Raw genomic sequence first — 22,285 nt, forward strand, 5'->3', positions numbered from 1 at the left:
GGTGGATATCATTTGTGAGAGTGTGTATCTGTGCCCGTAGGTGGATATCGTGGGTGAGAGTGTTGTGTGTGACTGCCCGTAGCTTGATATCATTGATGAGAGTGTGTGTCTGACTGTGCCCTTAGGTGGAGATCACTGGTGAGAGTGTGTGTCTGACTGTGCCCGTAGGTGGATATCATCGGTGAGAGTGTGTGTCTGACTGTGCCCGTAGGTGGATATCATTGGTGAGAGTGTGTGTCTGACTGTGCACATAGGTGGATATCATTGGTGAGAGTGTGTGTCTGACTGTGCCCGTAGGTGGATATCGTTGGTGAGAGTGTGTGTCTGACTGTGTCCATAGGTGGATATCGTTGGTGAGAGTGTGTGTCTGTACCCGTAGGTAGATATTGTTGGTGAGAGTGTGTGTCTGTGCCCGTAGGTGGATATCGTTGGTGAGAGTGTGTGTCTGTGCCCGTAGGTGGATATTGTTGGTGAGAGTGTGTGTCTGACTGTGCCCGTAGGTGGATATCATTGGTAAGAGTGTGTGTCTGACTGAGCCCGTAGGTGGATATCATCGGTGAGAGTGTGTGTCTGACTGTGCCCGTAGGTGGATACCATCGGTGAGAGTGTGTGTCTGGCTGTGCCTGTAGGTGGATATCATTGGTGAGAGTGTGTGTCTGACTGTGCCCGTAGGTGGATATCATTGGTAAGAGTGTGTGTCTGACTGTGCCTGTAGGTGGATATCATTGGTGAGAGTGTGTGTCCGACTGCCCGTAGGTGGATATCGTTGGTGACAGTGTGGGTCTGACAGCCCATAGGTGGATATCATTGGTGTGAGTGTGTGTCTGTTCCCGTAGGTGGATATCGTTGGTGACAGTGTGTGTCAGCCTGTGTCCGTAGGTGGATATCGTTGGTGAGAGTGTGTGACTGTGCCCGTAGGTGGATATTGTTGGTGAGAGTGTGTGTCTGTGGCTGTAGGTGAATATTGTTGGTGAGAGTGTGTGTCTGACTGCCCATAGGTGGATATCATTGGAGTGAATGTGTGTCTGTGCCCGTAGGTGGATATCGTTGGTGAGAGTGTGTGTCCGACTGCCCGTAGGTGGATATCGTTGGTGACAGTGTGTGTCTGACAGCCCATAGGTGGATATCATTGGTGTGAGTGTGTGTCTCTTCCCGTAGGTGGATATCGTTGGTGACAGTGTGTGTCAGCCTGTGTCCGTAGGTGGATATCGTTGGTGAGAGTGTGTGACTGTGCCCGTAGGTGGATATTGTTGGTGAGAGTGTGTGTCTGTGGCTGTAGGTGAATATTGTTGGTGAGAGTGTGTGTCTGACTGCCCGTAGGTGGATCTCGTTGGTGACAGTGTGTGTCTGACTGTGCCCGTAGGTGGATATTGTTGGTGAGAGTGTGTGTCTGACTGTGCCCATAGGTGGATATAGTTGGTGAGAGTGTGTGTCTGACTGTGCCCGTAGGTGGATATCATTGGTGAGAGTGTGTGTCTGACTGCCCATAGGTGGATATTGTTGGAGAGAGTGTGTCTGTGCCCGTAGGTGGATATCATTGGTGAGAGTGTGTGTCTGACTGCCCGTAGGTGGATATTGTTGGTGAGAGTGTGCGTCTGACTGTGCCCATAGGTGGATATCGTTGGTGAGAGTGTGTGTCTGACTGTGCCCGTAGGTGGATATCATTGGTGAGAGTGTGTGTCTGACTGTGCCCATAGGTGGATATCATTGGTGAGAGTGTGTGTCTGACTGTGTCCATAGGTGGATATCGTTGGTGAGAGTGTGTGTCTGTGCCCGTAGGTGGATATTGTTGGTGAGAGTGTGTGTCTGTGCCCGTAGGTGGATATCGTTGGTGAGAGTGTGTGTCTGTGCCCGTAGGTGGATATTGTTGGTGAGAGTGTGTGTCTGACTGTGCCCGTAGGTGCATATCATTGGTAAGAGTGTGTGTCTGACTGAGCCCGTAGGTGGATATCATCGGTGAGAGTGTGTGTCTGACTGAGCCCGTAGGTGGATATCATCGGTGAGAGTGTGTGTCTGACTGTGCCCGTAGGTGGATACCATCGGTGAGAGTGTGTGTCTGACTGTGCCTGTAGGTGGATATCGTTGGTGAGAGTGTGTGTCTGACTGCCCATAGGTGGATATCATTGGAGTGAATGTGTGTCTGTGCCCGTAGGTGGATATCATTGGTGAGAGTGTGTGTCCGACTGCCCGTAGGTGGATATCGTTGGTGACAGTGTGTGTCTGACAGCCCATAGGTGGATATCATTGGTGTGAGTGTGTGTCTCTTCCCGTAGGTGGATATCGTTGGTGACAGTGTGTGTCAGCCTGTGTCCGTAGGTGGATATCGTTGGTGAGAGTGTGTGACTGTGCCCGTAGGTGGATATTGTTGGTGAGAGTGTGTGTCTGTGGCTGTAGGTGAATATTGTTGGTGAGAGTGTGTGTCTGACTGCCCGTAGGTGGATCTCGTTGGTGACAGTGTGTGTCTGACTGTGCCCGTAGGTGGATATCGTTGGTGAGAGTGTGTGTCTGACTGTGCCCGTAGGTGGAGACCACTGGTGAGAGTGTGTGTCTGACTGTGCTCGTAGGTGGACATTGTTGGTGAGAGTGTGTGTCTGACTGTGCCCGTAGGTGGATACCATCAGTGAGAGTGTGTGTCTGACTGTGACCGTAGGTGGATATAGTTGGTGAGAGTGTGTGTCTGACTGCCCATAGGTGGATATCATTGGTGTGAGTGTGTGTCTGAGCCCGTAGGTGGATATTGTTGGTGAGAGTGTGTGTCTGACTGTGCCCGTAGGTGGATATCATTGGTGAGAGTGTGTGTCTGACTGTGCCCATAGGTGGATATCATCGGTGAGAGTGTGTGTCTGACTGTGCCCGTAGGTGGATATCGTTGGTGAGAGTGTGTGTCTGACTGTGTCCATAGGTGGATATCGTTGGTGAGAGTGTGTGTCTGACTGTGCCCGTAGGTGGATGTCGTTGGTGAGAGTGTGTGTCTGACTGTGCCCATAGGCGGATATCGTTGGTGAGAGTTTGTGTCTGACTGTGCCCGTAGGTGGAGACCACTGGTGAGAGTGTGTGTCTGACTGCCCGTAGGTGGATATCATTGGTGTGAGTGTGTGTCTGACTGTGCCCGTAGGTGGATACCGTCAGTGAGAGTTTGTGTTTGACTGTGCCCGTAGGTGGATACCATCGGTGAGAGCGTGTGTCTGACTGCCCGTAGGTGGATATCATTGGTGACAGTGTGTGTCTGACTGCCCATAGGTGGATATCATTTGTGAGAGTGTGTATCTGTGCCCGTAGGTGGATATCGTGGGTGAGAGTGTTGTGTGTGACTGCCCGTAGCTTGATATCATTGATGAGAGTGTGTGTCTGACTGTGCCCTTAGGTGGAGATCACTGGTGAGAGTGTGTGTCTGACTGTGCCCGTAGGTGGATATCATCGGTGAGAGTGTGTGTCTGACTGTGCCCGTAGGTGGATATCATTGGTGAGAGTGTGTGTCTGACTGTGCACATAGGTGGATATCATTGGTGAGAGTGTGTGTCTGACTGTGCCCGTAGGTGGATATCGTTGGTGAGAGTGTGTGTCTGACTGTGTCCATAGGTGGATATCGTTGGTGAGAGTGTGTGTCTGTACCCGTAGGTAGATATTGTTGGTGAGAGTGTGTGTCTGTGCCCGTAGGTGGATATCGTTGGTGAGAGTGTGTGTCTGTGCCCGTAGGTGGATATTGTTGGTGAGAGTGTGTGTCTGACTGTGCCCGTAGGTGGATATCATTGGTAAGAGTGTGTGTCTGACTGAGCCCGTAGGTGGATATCATCGGTGAGAGTGTGTGTCTGACTGTGCCCGTAGGTGGATACCATCGGTGAGAGTGTGTGTCTGGCTGTGCCTGTAGGTGGATATCATTGGTGAGAGTGTGTGTCTGACTGTGCCCGTAGGTGGATATCATTGGTAAGAGTGTGTGTCTGACTGTGCCTGTAGGTGGATATCATTGGTGAGAGTGTGTGTCCGACTGCCCGTAGGTGGATATCGTTGGTGACAGTGTGGGTCTGACAGCCCATAGGTGGATATCATTGGTGTGAGTGTGTGTCTGTTCCCGTAGGTGGATATCGTTGGTGACAGTGTGTGTCAGCCTGTGTCCGTAGGTGGATATCGTTGGTGAGAGTGTGTGACTGTGCCCGTAGGTGGATATTGTTGGTGAGAGTGTGTGTCTGTGGCTGTAGGTGAATATTGTTGGTGAGAGTGTGTGTCTGACTGCCCATAGGTGGATATCATTGGAGTGAATGTGTGTCTGTGCCCGTAGGTGGATATCGTTGGTGAGAGTGTGTGTCCGACTGCCCGTAGGTGGATATCGTTGGTGACAGTGTGTGTCTGACAGCCCATAGGTGGATATCATTGGTGTGAGTGTGTGTCTCTTCCCGTAGGTGGATATCGTTGGTGACAGTGTGTGTCAGCCTGTGTCCGTAGGTGGATATCGTTGGTGAGAGTGTGTGACTGTGCCCGTAGGTGGATATTGTTGGTGAGAGTGTGTGTCTGTGGCTGTAGGTGAATATTGTTGGTGAGAGTGTGTGTCTGACTGCCCGTAGGTGGATCTCGTTGGTGACAGTGTGTGTCTGACTGTGCCCGTAGGTGGATATTGTTGGTGAGAGTGTGTGTCTGACTGTGCCCATAGGTGGATATAGTTGGTGAGAGTGTGTGTCTGACTGTGCCCGTAGGTGGATATCATTGGTGAGAGTGTGTGTCTGACTGCCCATAGGTGGATATTGTTGGAGAGAGTGTGTCTGTGCCCGTAGGTGGATATCATTGGTGAGAGTGTGTGTCTGACTGCCCGTAGGTGGATATTGTTGGTGAGAGTGTGCGTCTGACTGTGCCCATAGGTGGATATCGTTGGTGAGAGTGTGTGTCTGACTGTGCCCGTAGGTGGATATCATTGGTGAGAGTGTGTGTCTGACTGTGCCCATAGGTGGATATCATTGGTGAGAGTGTGTGTCTGACTGTGTCCATAGGTGGATATCGTTGGTGAGAGTGTGTGTCTGTGCCCGTAGGTGGATATTGTTGGTGAGAGTGTGTGTCTGTGCCCGTAGGTGGATATCGTTGGTGAGAGTGTGTGTCTGTGCCCGTAGGTGGATATTGTTGGTGAGAGTGTGTGTCTGACTGTGCCCGTAGGTGCATATCATTGGTAAGAGTGTGTGTCTGACTGAGCCCGTAGGTGGATATCATCGGTGAGAGTGTGTGTCTGACTGAGCCCGTAGGTGGATATCATCGGTGAGAGTGTGTGTCTGACTGTGCCCGTAGGTGGATACCATCGGTGAGAGTGTGTGTCTGACTGTGCCTGTAGGTGGATATCGTTGGTGAGAGTGTGTGTCTGACTGCCCATAGGTGGATATCATTGGAGTGAATGTGTGTCTGTGCCCGTAGGTGGATATCATTGGTGAGAGTGTGTGTCCGACTGCCCGTAGGTGGATATCGTTGGTGACAGTGTGTGTCTGACAGCCCATAGGTGGATATCATTGGTGTGAGTGTGTGTCTCTTCCCGTAGGTGGATATCGTTGGTGACAGTGTGTGTCAGCCTGTGTCCGTAGGTGGATATCGTTGGTGAGAGTGTGTGACTGTGCCCGTAGGTGGATATTGTTGGTGAGAGTGTGTGTCTGTGGCTGTAGGTGAATATTGTTGGTGAGAGTGTGTGTCTGACTGCCCGTAGGTGGATCTCGTTGGTGACAGTGTGTGTCTGACTGTGCCCGTAGGTGGATATCGTTGGTGAGAGTGTGTGTCTGACTGTGCCCGTAGGTGGAGACCACTGGTGAGAGTGTGTGTCTGACTGTGCTCGTAGGTGGACATTGTTGGTGAGAGTGTGTGTCTGACTGTGCCCGTAGGTGGATACCATCAGTGAGAGTGTGTGTCTGACTGTGACCGTAGGTGGATATAGTTGGTGAGAGTGTGTGTCTGACTGCCCATAGGTGGATATCATTGGTGTGAGTGTGTGTCTGAGCCCGTAGGTGGATATTGTTGGTGAGAGTGTGTGTCTGACTGTGCCCGTAGGTGGATATCATTGGTGAGAGTGTGTGTCTGACTGTGCCCATAGGTGGATATCATCGGTGAGAGTGTGTGTCTGACTGTGCCCGTAGGTGGATATCGTTGGTGAGAGTGTGTGTCTGACTGTGTCCATAGGTGGATATCGTTGGTGAGAGTGTGTGTCTGACTGTGCCCGTAGGTGGATATTGGTGGTGAGAGTGTGTGTCTGACTGTGCCCGTAGGTGGATATTGGTGGTGAGAGTGTGTGTCTGTGCCCGTAGGTGGATATCGTTGGTGAGAGTGTGTGTCTGTGCCCGTAGGTGGATATTGTTGGTGAGAGTGTGTGTCTGACTGTGCCCGTAGGTGGATATCATTGGTAAGAGTGTGTGTCTGACTGCCCGTAGGTGGATATCATCGGTGAGAGTGTGTGTCTGACTGTGCCCGTAGGTGGATACCATCGGTGAGAGTGTGTGTCTGACTGCCCGTAGGTGGATATCGTTGGTGACAGTGTGCGTCTGACAGCCCATAGGTGGATATCATTGGTGTGAGTGTGTGTCTGTTCCCGTAGGTGGATATCGTTGGTGACAGTGTGTGTCAGCCTGTGTCCGTAGGTGGATATTGTTGGAGAGAGTGTGTGACTGTGCCCGTAGGTGGATATTGTTGGTGAGAGTGTGTGTTTGTGGCTGTAGGTGAATATTGTTGGTGAGAGTGTGTGTCTGACTGCCCGTAGGTGGATCTCGTTGGTGACAGTGTGTGTCTGACTGTGCCCGTAGGTGGATATCGTTGGTGAGAGTGTGTGTCTGACTGTGCCCTTAGGTGGATATCGTTGGTGAGAGTGTGTGTCTGACTGCCCGTAGGTGGATATCGTTGGTGAGAGTGTGTGTCTGACTGTGCCCGTAGGTGAATATCGTTGGTGAGAGTGTGTGTCTGACTGCCCGTAGGTGGATCTCGTTGATGAGAGTGTGTGTCTGACTGTGCCCCTAGGTGGATATCATTGGTAAGAGTGTGTGTCTGTGCCCGTAGGTGGATATCGTTGGTGAGAGTGTGTGTCTGACTGCCCGTAGGTGGATATCGTTGGTGAGAGTGTGTGTCTGACTGTGTCCGTAGGTAGATATCGTTGGTGAGAGTGTGTGTCTGACTGTGCCCGTAGGTGGAGACCACTGGTGAGAGTGTGTGTCTGACTGTGCCCGTAGGTGGATATCGTTGGTGAGAGTGTGTGTCTGACTGTGTCCGTAGGTAGATATCGTTGGTGAGAGTGTGTGTCTGTGCCCGTAGGTGGATATTGTTGGTGAGAGTGTGTGTCTGACTGTGCCCGTAGGTGGATATCATTGGTGAGAGTGTGTGTCTGACTGTGCCCATAGGTGGATATCATCGGTGAGAGTGTGTGTCTGACTGTGCCCGTAGGTGGATATCATTGGTGAGAGTATGTGTCCGACTGTGCCCGTAGGTGGAGACCACTGGTGAGAGTGTGTGTCTGACTGCCCGTAGGTGGATATAGTTGGTGAGAGTGTGTGTCTGACTGTGCCCATAGGTGGATATCGTTGGTGAGAGTGTGTGTCTGACTGTGCCCATAGGCGGATATCGTTGGTGAGAGTGTGTGTCTGACTGTGCCCGTAGGTGGAGACCACTGGTGAGAGTGTGTGTCTGACTGTGCCCGTAGGTGGATATCGTTGGTGAGAGTGTGTGTCTGACTGTGTCCGTAGGTAGATATCGTTGGTGAGAGTGTGTGTCTGTGCCCGTAGGTGGATATTGTTGGTGAGAGTGTGTGTCTGACTGTGCCCGTAGGTGGATATCATTGGTGAGAGTGTGTGTCTGACTGTGCCCATAGGTGGATATCATCGGTGAGAGTGTGTGTCTGACTGTGCCCGTAGGTGGATATCATTGGTGAGAGTATGTGTCCGACTGTGCCCGTAGGTGGAGACCACTGGTGAGAGTGTGTGTCTGACTGCCCGTAGGTGGATATAGTTGGTGAGAGTGTGTGTCTGACTGTGCCCATAGGTGGATATCGTTGGTGAGAGTGTGTGTCTGACTGTGCCCATAGGCGGATATCGTTGGTGAGAGTTTGTGTCTGACTGTGCCCGTAGGTGGAGACCACTGGTGAGAGTGTGTGTCTGACTGCCCGTAGGTGGATATAGTTGGTGAGAGTGTGTGTCTGACTGTGCCCGTAGGTGGATACAGAGAGTGAGAGTTTGTGTTTGACTGTGCCCGTAGGTGGATACCATCGGTGAGAGCGTGTGTCTGACTGCCCGTAGGTGGATATCATTGGTGACAGTGTGTGTCTGACTGCCCATAGGTGGATATCATTGGTGAGAGTGTGTATCTGTGCCCGTAGGTGGATATCGTGGGTGAGAGTGTTGTGTGTGACTGCCCGTAGCTTGATATCATTGATGAGAGTGTGTGTCTGACTGTGCCCTTAGGTGGAGATCACTGGTGAGAGTGTGTGTCTGACTGTGCCCGTAGGTGGATATCATCGGTGAGAGTGTGTGTCTGACTGTGCCCGTAGGTGGATATCATTGGTGAGAGTGTGTGTCTGACTGTGCCCGTAGGTGGATATCGTTGGTGAGAGTGTGTGTCTGACTGTGTCCATAGGTGGATATCGTTGGTGAGAGTGTGTGTCTGTACCCGTAGGTGGATATTGTTGGTGAGAGTGTGTGTCTGTGCCCGTAGGTGGATATCGTTGGTGAGAGTGTGTGTCTGTGCCCGTAGGTGGATATTGTTGGTGAGAGTGTGTGTCTGACTGTGCCCGTAGGTGGATATCATTGGTAAGAGTGTGTGTCTGACTGAGCCCGTAGGTGGATATCATCGGTGAGAGTGTGTGTCTGACTGAGCCCGTAGGTGGATACCATCGGTGAGAGTGTGTGTCTGGCTGTGCCTGTAGGTGGATATCATTGGTGAGAGTGTGTGTCTGACTGCCCATAGGTGGATATCATTGGAGTGAATGTGTGTCTGTGCCCGTAGGTGGATATCGTTGGTGAGAGTGTGTGTCCGACTGCCCGTAGGTGGATATCGTTGGTGACAGTGTGTGTCTGACAGCCCATAGGTGGATATCATTGGTGTGAGTGTGTGTCTTTTCCCGTAGGTGGATATCGTTGGTGACAGTGTGTGTCAGCCTGTGTCCGTAGGTGGATATCGTTGGTGAGAGTGTGTGACTGTGCCCGTAGGTGGATATTGTTGGTGAGAGTGTGTGTCTGTGGCTGTAGGTGAATATTGTTGGTGAGAGTGTGTGTCTGACTGCCCGTAGGTGGATCTCGTTGGTGACAGTGTGTGTCTGACTGTGCCCGTAGGTGGATATTGTTGGTGAGAGTGTGTGTCTGACTGTGCCCATAGGTGGATATAGTTGGTGAGAGTGTGTGTCTGACTGTGCCCGTAGGTGGATATCATTGGTGAGAGTGTGTGTCTGACTGTGCCCATAGGTGGATATCATTGGTGAGAGTGTGTGTCTGACTGTGTCCATAGGTGGATATCGTTGGTGAGAGTGTGTGTCTGTGCCCGTAGGTGGATATTGTTGGTGAGAGTGTGTGTCTGTGCCCGTAGGTGGATATCGTTGGTGAGAGTGTGTGTCTGTGCCCGTAGGTGGATATTGTTGGTGAGAGTGTGTGTCTGACTGTGCCCGTAGGTGGATATCATTGGTAAGAGTGTGTGTCTGACTGAGCCCGTAGGTGGATATCATCGGTGAGAGTGTGTATCTGACTGTGCCCGTAGGTGGATACCATCGGTGAGAGTGTGTGTCTGACTGTGCCTGTAGGTGGATATCGTTGGTGAGAGTGTGTGTCTGACTGCCCATTGGTGGATATCATTGGAGTGAATGTGTGTCTGTGCCCGTAGGTGGATATCATTGGTGAGAGTGTGTGTCCGACTGCCCGTAGGTGGATATCGTTGGTGACAGTGTGTGTCTGACAGCCCATAGGTGGATATCATTGGTGTGAGTGTGTGTCTCTTCCCGTAGGTGGATATCGTTGGTGACAGTGTGTGTCAGCCTGTGTCCGTAGGTGGATATCGTTGGTGAGAGTGTGTGACTGTGCCCGTAGGTGGATATTGTTGGTGAGAGTGTGTGTCTGTGGCTGTAGGTGAATATTGTTAGTGAGAGTGTGTGTCTGACTGCCCGTAGGTGGATCTCGTTGGTGACAGTGTGTGTCTGACTGTGCCCGTAGGTGGATATCGTTGGTGAGAGTGTGTGTCTGACTGTGCCCGTAGGTGGAGACCACTGGTGAGAGTGTGTGTCTGACTGTGCTCGTAGGTGGACATTGTTGGTGAGAGTGTGTGTCTGACTGTGCCCGTAGGTGGATACCATCAGTGAGAGTGTGTGTCTGACTGTGACCGTAGGTGGATATAGTTGGTGAGTGTGTGTGTCTGACTGCCCATAGGTGGATATCATTGGTGTGAGTGTGTGTCTGAGCCCGTAGGTGGATATTGTTGGTGAGAGTGTGTGTCTGACTGTGCCCGTAGGTGGATATCATTGGTGAGAGTGTGTGTCTGACTGTGCCCATAGGTGGATATCATCGGTGAGAGTGTGTGTCTGACTGTGCCCGTAGGTGGATATCGTTGGTGAGAGTGTGTGTCTGACTGTGTCCATAGGTGGATACCATCGGTGAGAGTGTGTGTCTGACTGCCCGTAGGTGGATATCGTTGGTGACAGTGTGCGTCTGACAGCCCATAGGTGGATATCATTGGTGTGAGTGTGTGTCTGTTCCCGTAGGTGGATATCGTTGGTGACAGTGTGTGTCAGCCTGTGTCCGTAGGTGGATATTGTTGGTGAGAGTGTGTGACTGTGCCCGTAGGTGGATATCGTTGGTGAGAGTGTGTGTCTGTGCCCGTAGGTGGATATTGGTGGTGAGAGTGTGTGTCTGTGCCCGTAGGTGGATATCGTTGGTGAGAGTGTGTCTGTGCCCGTAGGTGGATATTGTTGGTGAGAGTGTGTGTCTGACTGTGCCCGTAGGTGGATATCATTGGTAAGAGTGTGTGTCTGACTGCCCGTAGGTGGATATCATCGGTGAGAGTGTGTGTCTGACTGTGCCCGTAGGTGGATACCATCGGTGAGAGTGTGTGTCTGACTGCCCGTAGGTGGATATCGTTGGTGACAGTGTGCGTCTGACAGCCCATAGGTGGATATCATTGGTGTGAGTGTGTGTCTGTTCCCGTAGGTGGATATCGTTGGTGACAGTGTGTGTCAGCCTGTGTCCGTAGGTGGATATTGTTGGTGAGAGTGTGTGACTGTGCCCGTAGGTGGATATTGTTGGTGAGAGTGTGTGTTTGTGGCTGTAGGTGAATATTGTTGGTGAGAGTGTGTGTCTGACTGCCCGTAGGTGAATATCGTTGGTGAGAGTGTGTGTCTGACTGCCCGTAGGTGGATCTCTTTGGTGACAGTGTGTGTCTGACTGTGCCCGTAGGTGGATATCGTTGGTGAGAGTGTGTGTCTGACTGTGCCCTTAGGTGGATATCGTTGGTGAGAGTGTGTGTCTGACTGCCCGTAGGTGGATATCGTTGATGAGAGTGTGTGTCTGACTGTGCCCCTAGGTGGATATCATTGGTAAGAGTGTGTGTCTGACTGTGCCCGTAGGTGGATACCATCGATGAGAGTGTGTGTCTGGCTGTGCCTGTAGGTGGATATCATTGGTGAGAGTGTGTGTCTGACTGCCCATAGGTGGATATCATTGGAGTGAATGTGTGTCTGTGCCCGTAGGTGGATATCGTTGGTGAGAGTGTGTGTCCGACTGCCCGTAGGTGGATATCGTTGGTGACAGTGTGTGTCTGACAGCCCATAGGTGGATATCATTGGTGTGAGTGTGTGTCTGTTCCCGTAGGTGGATATCGTTGGTGACAGTGTGTGTCAGCCTGTGTCCGTAGGTGGATATCGTTGGTGAGAGTGTGTGATTGTGCCCGTAGGTGGATATTGTTGGTGAGAGTGTGTGTCTGACTGCCCGTAGGTGGATCTCGTTGGTGACAGTGTGTGTCTGACTGTGCCCGTAGGTGGATATTGTTGGTGAGAGTGTGTGTCTGACTGTGCCCATAGGTGGATATAGTTGGTGAGAGTGTGTGTCTGACTGTGCCCGTAGGTGGATATCATTGGTGAGAGTGTGTGTCTGACTGTGCCCATAGGTGGATATCATTGGTGAGAGTGTGTGTCTGACTGTGTCCATAGGTGGATATCGTTGGTGAGAGTGTGTGTCTGTGCCCGTAGGTGGATATTGTTGGTGAGAGTGTGTGTCTGTGCCCGTAGGTGGATATCGTTGGTGAGAGTGTGTGTCTGTGCCCGTAGGTGGATATTGTTGGTGAGAGTGTGTGTCTGACTGTGCCCGTAGGTGGATATCATTGGTAAGAGTGTGTGTCTGACTGAGCCCGTAGGTGGATATCATCGGTGAGAGTGTGTATCTGACTGAGCCCGTAGGTGGATATCATCGGTGAGAGTGTGTGTCTGACTGTGCCCGTAGGTGGATACCATCGGTGAGAGTGTGTGTCTGACTGTGCCTGTAGGTGGATATCGTTGGTGAGAGTGTGTGTCTGACTGCCCATAGGTGGATATCATTGGAGTGAATGTGTGTCTGTGCCCGTAGGTGGATATCATTGGTGAGAGTGTGTGTCCGACTGCCCGTAGGTGGATATCGTTGGTGACAGTGTGTGTCTGACAGCCCATAGGTGGATATCATTGGTGTGAGTGTGTGTCTCTTCCCGTAGGTGGATATCGTTGGTGACAGTGTGTGTCAGCCTGTGTCCGTAGGTGGATATCGTTGGTGAGAGTGTGTGACTGTGCCCGTAGGTGGATATTGTTGGTGAGAGTGTGTGTCTGTGGCTGTAGGTGAATATTGTTGGTGAGAGTGTGTGTCTGACTGCCCGTAGGTGGATCTCGTTGGTGACAGTGTGTGTCTGACTGTGCCCGTAGGTGGATATCGTTGGTGAGAGTGTGTGTCTGACTGTGCCCGTAGGTGGAGACCACTGGTGAGAGTGTGTGTCTGACTGTGCTCGTAGGTGGACATTGTTGGTGAGAGTGTGTGTCTGACTGTGCCCGTAGGTGGATACCATCAGTGAGAGTGTGTGTCTGACTGTGACCGTAGGTGGATATAGTTGGTGAGAGTGTGTGTCTGACTGCCCATAGGTGGATATCATTGGTGTGAGTGTGTGTCTGAGCCCGTAGGTGGATATTGTTGGTGAGAGTGTGTGTCTGACTGTGCCCGTAGGTGGATATCATTGGTGAGAGTGTGTGTCTGACTGTGCCCATAGGTGGATATCATCGGTGAGAGTGTGTGTCTGACTGTGCCCGTAGGTGGATATCGTTGGTGAGAGTGTGTGTCTGACTGTGTCCATAGGTGGATATCGTTGGTGAGAGTGTGTGTCTGTGCCCGTAGGTGGATATTGGTGGTGAGAGTGTGTGTCTGTGCCCGTAGGTGGATATCGTTGGTGAGAGTGTGTGTCTGTGCCCGTAGGTGGATATTGTTGGTGAGAGTGTGTGTCTGACTGTGCCCGTAGGTGGATATCATTGGTAAGAGTGTGTGTCTGACTGCCCGTAGGTGGATATCATCGGTGAGAGTGTGTGTCTGACTGTGCCCGTAGGTGGATACCATCGGTGAGAGTGTGTGTCTGACTGCCCGTAGGTGGATATCGTTGGTGACAGTGTGCGTCTGACAGCCCATAGGTGGATATCATTGGTGTGAGTGTGTGTCTGTTCCCGTAGGTGGATATCGTTGGTGACAGTGTGTGTCAGCCTGTGTCCGTAGGTGGATATTGTTGGTGAGAGTGTGTGACTGTGCCCGTAGGTGGATATTGTTGGTGAGAGTGTGTGTTTGTGGCTGTAGGTGAATATCGTTGGTGAGAGTGTGTGTCTGACTGCCCGTAGGTGAATATCGTTGGTGAGAGTGTGTGTCTGACTGCCCGTAGGTGGATCTCGTTGGTGACAGTGTGTGTCTGACTGTGCCCGTAGGTGGATATCGTTGGTGAGAGTGTGTGTCTGACTGCCCGTAGGTGGATATCGTTGATGAGAGTGTGTGTCTGACTGTGTCCGTAGGTAGATATCGTTGGTGAGAGTGTGTGTCTGACTGTGCCCGTAGGTGGAGACCACTGGTGAGAGTGTGTGTCTGACTGTGCCCGTAGGTGGATATCGTTGATGAGAGTGTGTGTCTGACTGTGTCTGTAGGTAGATATCGTTGGTGAGAGTGTGTGTCTGTGCCCGTAGGTGGATATTGTTGGTGAGAGTGTGTGTCTGACTGTGCCCGTAGGTGGATATCATTGGTGAGAGTGTGTGTCTGACTGTGCCCATAGGTGGATATCATCGGTGAGAGTGTGTGTCTGACTGTGCCCGTAGGTGGATATCGTTGGTGAGAGTGTGTGTCTGACTGTGTCCATAGGTGGATATCGTTGGTGAGAGTGTGTGTCTGTGCCCGTAGGTGGATATTGGTGGTGAGAGTGTGTGTCTGTGCCCGTAGGTGGATATCGTTGGTGAGAGTGTGTGTCTGTGCCCGTAGGTGGATATTGTTGGTGAGAGTGTGTGTCTGACTGTGTCCATAGGTGGATATCGTTGGTGAGAGTGTGTGTCTGTGCCCGTAGGTGGATATTGGTGGTGAGAGTGTGTGTCTGTGCCCGTAGGTGGATATCGTTGGTGAGAGTGTGTGTCTGTGCCCGTAGGTGGATATTGTTGGTGAGAGTGTGTGTCTGACTGTGCCCGTAGGTGGATATCATTGGTAAGAGTGTGTGTCTGACTGCCCGTAGGTGGATATCATCGGTGAGAGTGTGTGTCTGACTGTGCCCGTAGGTGGATACCATCGGTGAGAGTGTGTGTCTGACTGTGCCCGTAGGTGGATATCGTTGGTGAGAGTGTGTGTCAGCCTGTGTCCGTAGGTGGATATCGTTGGTGAGAGTGTGTGTCAGCCTGTGTCCGTAGGTGGATATCGTTGGTGAGAGTGTGTGACTGTGCCCGTAGGTGGATATTGTTGGTGAGAGTGTGTGTTTGTGGCTGTAGGTGAATATTGTTGGTGAGAGTGTGTGTCTGACTGTGCCCTTAGGTGGATATCGTTGGTGAGAGTGTGTGTCTGACTGTGCCCGTAGGTGAATATCGTTGGTGAGAGTGTGTGTCTGACTGCCCGTAGGTGGATCTCGTTGGTGACAGTGTGTGTCTGACTGTGCCCGTAGGTGGATATCGTTGGTGAGAGTGTGTGTCTGACTGTGCCCTTAGGTGGATATCGTTGGTGAGAGTGTGTGTCTGACTGCCCGTAGGTGGATATCGTTGGTGAGAGTGTGTGTCTGACTGTGCCCGTAGGTGGAGACCACTGGTGAGAGTGTGTGTCTGACTGTGCCCGTAGGTGGATATCGTTGGTGAGAGTGTGTGTCTGACTGTGTCCGTAGGTAGATATCGTTGGTGAGAGTGTGTGTCTGTGCCCGTAGGTGGATATTGTTGGTCAGAGTGTGTGTCTGTGCCCATTGGTGAATATTGTTGGTGAGAGTGTGTCTGTGCCCGTAGGTGGATATCGTTGGTGAGAGTATGTGTCTGACTGTGCCCGTAGGTGGATATCGTTGGTGAGAGTGTGTGTCTGACTGCCCGTAGGTGGATATAGTTGGTGAGAGTGTGTGTCTGACTGTGCCCATAGGTGGATATCATTGGTAAGAGTGTGTATCTGACTGTGCCCGTAGGTGGATACCATCGGTGAGAGTGTGTGTCTGACTGTGCCTGTAGGTGGATATCGTTGGTGAGAGTGTGTGTCTGACTGCCCATAGGTGGATATTGTTGGTGAGAGTGTGTCTGTGCCCGTAGGTGGATATCGTTGGTGAGAGTATGTGTCTGACTGTGCCCGTAGGTGGATATCGTTGGTGAGAGTGTGTGTCTGACTGCCCGTAGGTGGATATAGTTGGTGAGAGTGTGTGTCTGACTGTGCCCATAGGTGGATATCATTGGTAAGTGTGTGTATCTGACTGTGCCCGTAGGTGGATACCATCGGTGAGAGTGTGTGTCTGACTGTGCCTGTAGGTGGATATCGTTGGTGAGAGTGTGTGTCTGTCTGTGCCTGTAGGTGGATATCATTGGTGAGAGTGTGTGTCTGACTGCCCATAGGTGGATATCATTGGAGTGAATGTGTGTCTGTGCCCGTAGGTGGATACCGTTGGTGAGAGTGTGTGTCCGACTGCCCGTAGGTGGATATCGTTGGTGACAGTGTGTGTCTGACAGCCCATAGGTGGATATCATTGGTGTGAGTGTGTGTCTGTTCCCGTAGGGGGATCGTTGGTGACAGTGTGTGTCAGCCTGTGTCCGTAGGTGGATATCGTTGGTGAGAGTGTGTGTCAGCCTGTGTCCGTAGGTGGATATCGTTGGTGAGAGTGTGTGTCTGTGCCCGTAGGTGGATATTGTTGGTGAGAGTGTGTGTCTGACTGTGTCCATAGGTGGATATCGTTGGTGAGAGTGTGTGTCTGTGCCCGTAGGTGGATATTGGTGGTGAGAGTGTGTGTCTGTGCCCGTAGGTGGATATCGTTGGTGAGAGTGTGTGTCTGTGCCCGTAGGTGGATATTGTTGGTGAGAGTGTGTGTCTGACTGTGCCCGTAGGTGGATATCATTGGTAAGAGTGTGTGTCTGACTGCCCGTAGGTGGATATCATCGGTGAGAGTGTGTGTCTGACTGTGCCCGTAGGTGGATACCATCGGTGAGAGTGTGTGTCTGACTGTGCCCGTAGGTGGATATCGTTGGTGAGAGTGTGTGTCAGCCTGTGTCCGTAGGTGGATATCGTTGGTGAGAGTGTGTGTCAGCCTGTGTCCGTAGGTGGATATCGTTGGTGAGAGTGTGTGACTGTGCCCGTAGGTGGATATTGTTGGTGAGAGTGTGTGTTTGTGGCTGTAGGTGAATATTGTTGGTGAGAGTGTGTGTCTGACTGTGCCCTTAGGTGGATATCGTTGGTGAGAGTGTGTGTCTGACTGTGCCCGTAGGTGAATATCGTTGGTGAGAGTGTGTGTCTGACTGCCCGTAGGTGGATCTCGTTGGTGACAGTGTGTGTCTGACTGTGCCCGTAGGTGGATATCGTTGGTGAGAGTGTGTGTCAGCCTGTGTCCGTAGGTGGATATCGTTGGTGAGAGTGTGTGTCAGCCTGTGTCCGTAGGTGGATATCGTTGGTGAGAGTGTGTGACTGTGCCCGTAGGTGGATATTGTTGGTGAGAGTGTGTGTTTGTGGCTGTAGGTGAATATTGTTGGTGAGAGTGTGTGTCTGACTGTGCCCTTAGGTGGATATCGTTGGTGAGAGTGTGTGTCTGACTGTGCCCGTAGGTGAATATCGTTGGTGAGAGTGTGTGTCTGACTGCCCGTAGGTGGATCTCGTTGGTGACAGTGTGTGTCTGACTGTGCCCGTAGGTGGATATCGTTGGTGAGAGTGTGTGTCTGACTGTGCCCTTAGGTGGATATCGTTGGTGAGAGTGTGTGTCTGACTGCCCGTAGGTGGATATCGTTGGTGAGAGTGTGTGTCTGACTGTGTCCGTAGGTAGATATCGTTGGTGAGAGTGTGTGTCTGACTGTGCCCGTAGGTGGAGACCACTGGTGAGAGTGTGTGTCTGACTGTGCCCGTAGGTGGATATCGTTGGTGAGAGTGTGTGTCTGACTGTGTCCGTAGGTAGATATCGTTGGTGAGAGTGTGTGTCTGTGCCCGTAGGTGGATATTGTTGGTCAGAGTGTGTGTCTGTGCCCATAGGTGAATATTGTTGGTGAGAGTGTGTCTGTGCCCGTAGGTGGATATCGTTGGTGAGAGTATGTGTCTGACTGTGCCCGTAGGTGGATATCGTTGGTGAGAGTGTGTGTCTGACTGCCCGTAGGTGGATATAGTTGGTGAGAGTGTGTGTCTGACTGTGCCCATAGGTGGATATCATTGGTAGGAGTGTGTATCTGACTGTGCCCGTAGGTGGATACCATCGGTGAGAGTGTGTGTCTGACTGTGCCTGTAGGTGGATATCGTTGGTGAGAGTGTGTGTCTGACTGCCCATAGGTGGATATTGTTGGTGAGAGTGTGTCTGTGCCCGTAGGTGGATATCGTTGGTGAGAGTATGTGTCTGACTGTGCCCGTAGGTGGATATCGTTGGTGAGAGTGTGTGTCTGACTGCCCGTAGGTGGATATAGTTGGTGAGAGTGTGTGTCTGACTGTGCCCATAGGTGGATATCATTGGTAAGTGTGTGTATCTGACTGTGCCCGTAGGTGGATACCATCGGTGAGAGTGTGTGTCTGACTGTGCCTGTAGGTGGATATCGTTGGTGAGAGTGTGTGTCTGTCTGTGCCTGTAGGTGGATATCATTGGTGAGAGTGTGTGTCTGACTGCCCATAGGTGGATATCATTGGAGTGAATGTGTGTCTGTGCCCGTAGGTGGATACCGTTGGTGAGAGTGTGTGTCCGACTGCCCGTAGGTGGATATCGTTGGTGACAGTGTGTGTCTGACAGCCCATAGGTGGATATCATTGGTGTGAGTGTGTGTCTGTTCCCGTAGGGGGATCGTTGGTGACAGTGTGTGTCAGCCTGTGTCCGTAGGTGGATATCGTTGGTGAGAGTGTGTGTCAGCCTGTGTCCGTAGGTGGATATCGTTGGTGAGAGTGTGTGACTGTGCCCGTAGGTGGATACCGTTGGTGAGAGTGTGTGTCCGACTGCCCGTAGGTGGATATCGTTGGTGACAGTGTGTGTCTGACAGCCCATAGGTGGATATCATTGGTGTGAGTGTGTGTCTGTTCCCGTAGGTGGATCGTTGGTGACAGTGTGTGTCAGCCTGTGTCCGTAGGTGGATATCGTTGGTGAGAGTGTGTGTCAGCCTGTGTCCGTAGGTGGATATCGTTGGTGAGAGTGTGTGACTGTGCCCGTAGGTGGATATTGTTGGTGAGAGTGTGTGTCTGTGGCTGTAGGTGAATATTGTTGGTGAGAGTGTGTGTCTGACTGCCCGTAGGTGGATCTCGTTGGTGACAATGTGTGTCTGACTGTGCCCGTAGGTGGATATTGTTGGTGAGAGTGTGTGTCTGTGGCTGTAGGTGGATATTGTTGGTGAGAGTGTGTGTCTGACTGCCCGTAGGTGGATATCGTTGGTGAGAGTGTGTGTCTGACAGTACCCCTAGGTGGATATCATTGGTAAGAGTGTGTATCTGACTGTGCCCGTAGGTGGATATCGTTGGTGAGAGTGTGTGTCTGACTGTGCCCATAGGTGGATATCATTGGTGAGAGTGTGTGTCTGACTGTGTCCATAGGTGGATATCGTTGGTGAGAGTGTGTATCTGACTGTGCCCGTAGGTGGATATCATTGGTGAGAGTGTGTGTCTGACTGTGTCCATAGGTGGATATCGTTGGTGAGAGTGTGTGTCTGACTGTGTCCGTAGGTAGATATCGTTGGTGAGAGTGTGTGTCTGTGCCCGTAGGTGGATATTGTTGGTCAGAGTGTGTGTCTGTGCCCGTAGGTGAATATTGTTGGTGAGAGTGTGTCTGTGCCCGTAGGTGGATATCGTTGGTGAGAGTATGTGTCTGACTGTGCCCGTAGGTGGATATCGTTGGTGAGAGTGTGTGTCTGACTGCCCGTAGGTGGATATAGTTGGTGAGAGTGTGTGTCTGACTGTGCCCATAGGTGGATATCATTGGTAAGAGTGTGTGTCTGACTGTGCCCGTAGGTGGATACCATCGGTGAGAGTGTGTATCTGACTGTGCCCGTAGGTGGATACCATCGGTGAGAGTGTGTATCTGACTGTGCCCGTAGGTGGATACCATCTGTGAGAGTGTGTGTCTGACTGTGCCCGTAGGTAGAGACCATCGGTGATGCGTACATGGTGGTGGCTGGCGTCCCCGAGAAAACCAAGTTTCATGCCCATAACATCTGTGACATGGCACTGGATATGGTCCGGTCTATTGACCATCTCAAGGACCCGTCCACAGGGAACAACATCCAGATCCGTGTTGGTGAGTATCTTATCTCTGGTGGGCTGGTTGAACAGAAATTGGTGGACCTGGAGTTGCAGGCGGTTCGGGGTACTGTGGTCCTGTGGACAAGCAGGGTGGTCACTTCAGTTGAATGAGGCTGTGTCACTCTGCGGAGGATGACAATGAACAGACCTTTATCTTGAGCCAGCAAGGTCTTCCTGTGATGCAGCTGTTGTGTCTGGCACGTATGAGTGGGTGGGAGCAACGTTAACAGCCATGTTGCACTCATCTTCTCAGTATTATTTTTATTTGTGCAATTTGTCTTTCTGTACACATTGCTTGTTTGTCAGTCTTTGTCTGTTTTCATAAAATTCTGTTGTATTTCTGTTCTATTGTAAATGCCTGTAAGAAAATTAATCTCATGGTAATCTGGTGACACGTATGTCTTTTGATAATAAAATTACTTTGAACTTTGAGAGCATTGAGAATGATCGGGATAGTGTGTTGAGGTGGTGCAGGGAGTGCCTGTGGGATGTTTGGGTCTGGTGTGTAGGTGTTGTCAGTGACCATCATTGCTCTGACTGTCTCCTGACTGACAGTTCTAGTGCAGACATGCTGTACGCGGGTATCTTCCTGGGTAGAGGGACATGAGAGCCTCTGTGGGATATGTTTCTGCTGGTGTCGGGTTGCTGTTTGATCAAAAGGACAGTGAGTACACTTCAACCTTCAGTTCCAGCCCTGTCCTGATGTCCCTGCTGCCGTTGTTGGCAGTGTACCCTCATATCTCCACCCAGCTATACCATCGCGGTGGTTTACCCCAAACTTTGTCCACTGCTCTCAGTAAATCACAGGAAGTATGGCAATTAGCACCAAGGTAACTTGAAGCATCAACCTCTCCTTGACGACAGAAAGCCACAGTGCAGATTGCCAGCATTTTGGCGGTAACGTCATTGACGGCCTGGCTCGTGTCATGTAGCGCTAAGTCTGTGTTAGTAGCCAGTTTCACCAGCAGTGCTGAGGCCATGTCTGCAGATTGCCAGCATTTTGGCGGTAACGTCATTGACGGCCTGGCTCGTGTCATGTAGCGCTAATTCTGTGTTAGTAGCCAGTTTCACCAGCAGTGCTGAGGCCATGTCTGCAGATTGCCAGCATTTTGGCGGTAACGTCATTGACGGCCTGGCTCGTGTCATGTAGCGCTAATTCTGTGTTAGTAGCCAGTTTCACCAGCAGTGCTGAGGCCATGTCTGCAGATTGCCAGCATTTTGGTGGTAACGTCATTGACGGCCTGGCTCGTGTCATGTAGCGCTAAGTCTGTGTTAGTAGCCAGTTTCACCAGCAGTGCTGAGGCCATGTCTGCAGATTGCCAGCATTTTGGCGGTAACGTCATTGACGGCCTGGCTCGTGTCATGTAGCGCTAATTCTGTGTTAGTAGCCAGTTTCACCAGCAGTGCTGAGGCCATGTCAATGCTTCCATGGGCCAGTATGGCAGCTTCCCAGAACAGTCTCCATAGTTGTTCAATGGCAGCTCCACACACTAGGGTGGGCTGGTGGTACAAGTATGGTACTACGTAGGCCAGATTACAGCAATCCCTCTGTGGCTTTGGTTTGGGCCAAAGATCCAGTTTAGAAAGGTAGGCAGTGATAGTCTGTTGGCCACATTCCCAGTAAGTACTGTGAATGGGATTTGGAGTTCAGTGATATAGACATTGCACTTTGTTACCTAAGTCTAGTCCTGTCCATTGATGGATACAGCAATATACTTCACCCCTAGCACCATGTGGCAGCCTTGGAGTGGGTTGGGGGGGGGGGAATGCAATCGTTATAAACAGGTTCAAAGTTCAAAGGAAAATTAATATCAAAGTATGTATACTTTGAAATTCATCTTCTTGCAGGCAACACAAAGCAAAGAAACACAATGGAACACATTTAAAGAAAACCCCCACACAACAAGACAATTAAACACCCAAACCAATGTATGAAAAAAAGAACAAATTGTGCAGACCATAAAAAGTAAACAAATGACATTAACCGAGTCCAGAGTCTTGGAGCCGCTGAGGTGAGCGAAGCCGGACCAGGAGCCCAATGGCTGCAGACTACAGCCACAAAATCAGCTGTGGTTGACACCAACCCTCCAAACAGTAACATTGGCAAGTCATTCCTATGGGCTGTGCAGTTCCAAGCTTCTAAATTTATTAACAAGATCCCAATGGAAGGCTTGACCAGATGTTTGGGCTGCAGGGAGAGTCAACATGCATGCTAAGCCAGTGGTGCCACCGGACCAGGGAACAGGTGGTCAGTTCTTTCATTGGTCAGCTTTCACCAGTATCCATTCTCCTGGCCGGTAGGTCGATATTCCACAGCCAGAGGCATCTTCTGGGTTTGAGTACTTGTTGATGGGAACCTTTAAGAGTTTGTGTTAGTGTTCGACAATACTGCAACATGCCTCCCAAAGCTATCTCATGCG

General features: G+C 51.2%; 1 protein-coding gene across 4 annotated transcripts in view; it reads left to right on the forward strand.

Moving 5' to 3' along the window:
• LOC132384595 (soluble guanylate cyclase 88E-like) overlaps positions 1–22,285 on the forward strand; it is a 75,785-nt gene that overhangs the window by 40,342 nt on the left and 13,158 nt on the right. For all 4 annotated transcript variants that reach the window (XR_009508938.1, XM_059955819.1, XM_059955818.1 and 1 more), the window contains exon 15: positions 19,704–19,860. Coding sequence is in view for 3 of the 4 variants with exons in the window: in XM_059955819.1 (XP_059811802.1) it covers positions 19,704–19,860 (157 nt within the window). In the remaining variant the exon portion in view is untranslated. The remainder of the gene's footprint in view (positions 1–19,703; positions 19,861–22,285) is intronic.

The sequence above is a fragment of the Hypanus sabinus genome, chromosome X1 (genome assembly GCF_030144855.1).
Source record: "Hypanus sabinus isolate sHypSab1 chromosome X1, sHypSab1.hap1, whole genome shotgun sequence".
NCBI lineage: Eukaryota > Metazoa > Chordata > Chondrichthyes > Myliobatiformes > Dasyatidae > Hypanus > Hypanus sabinus.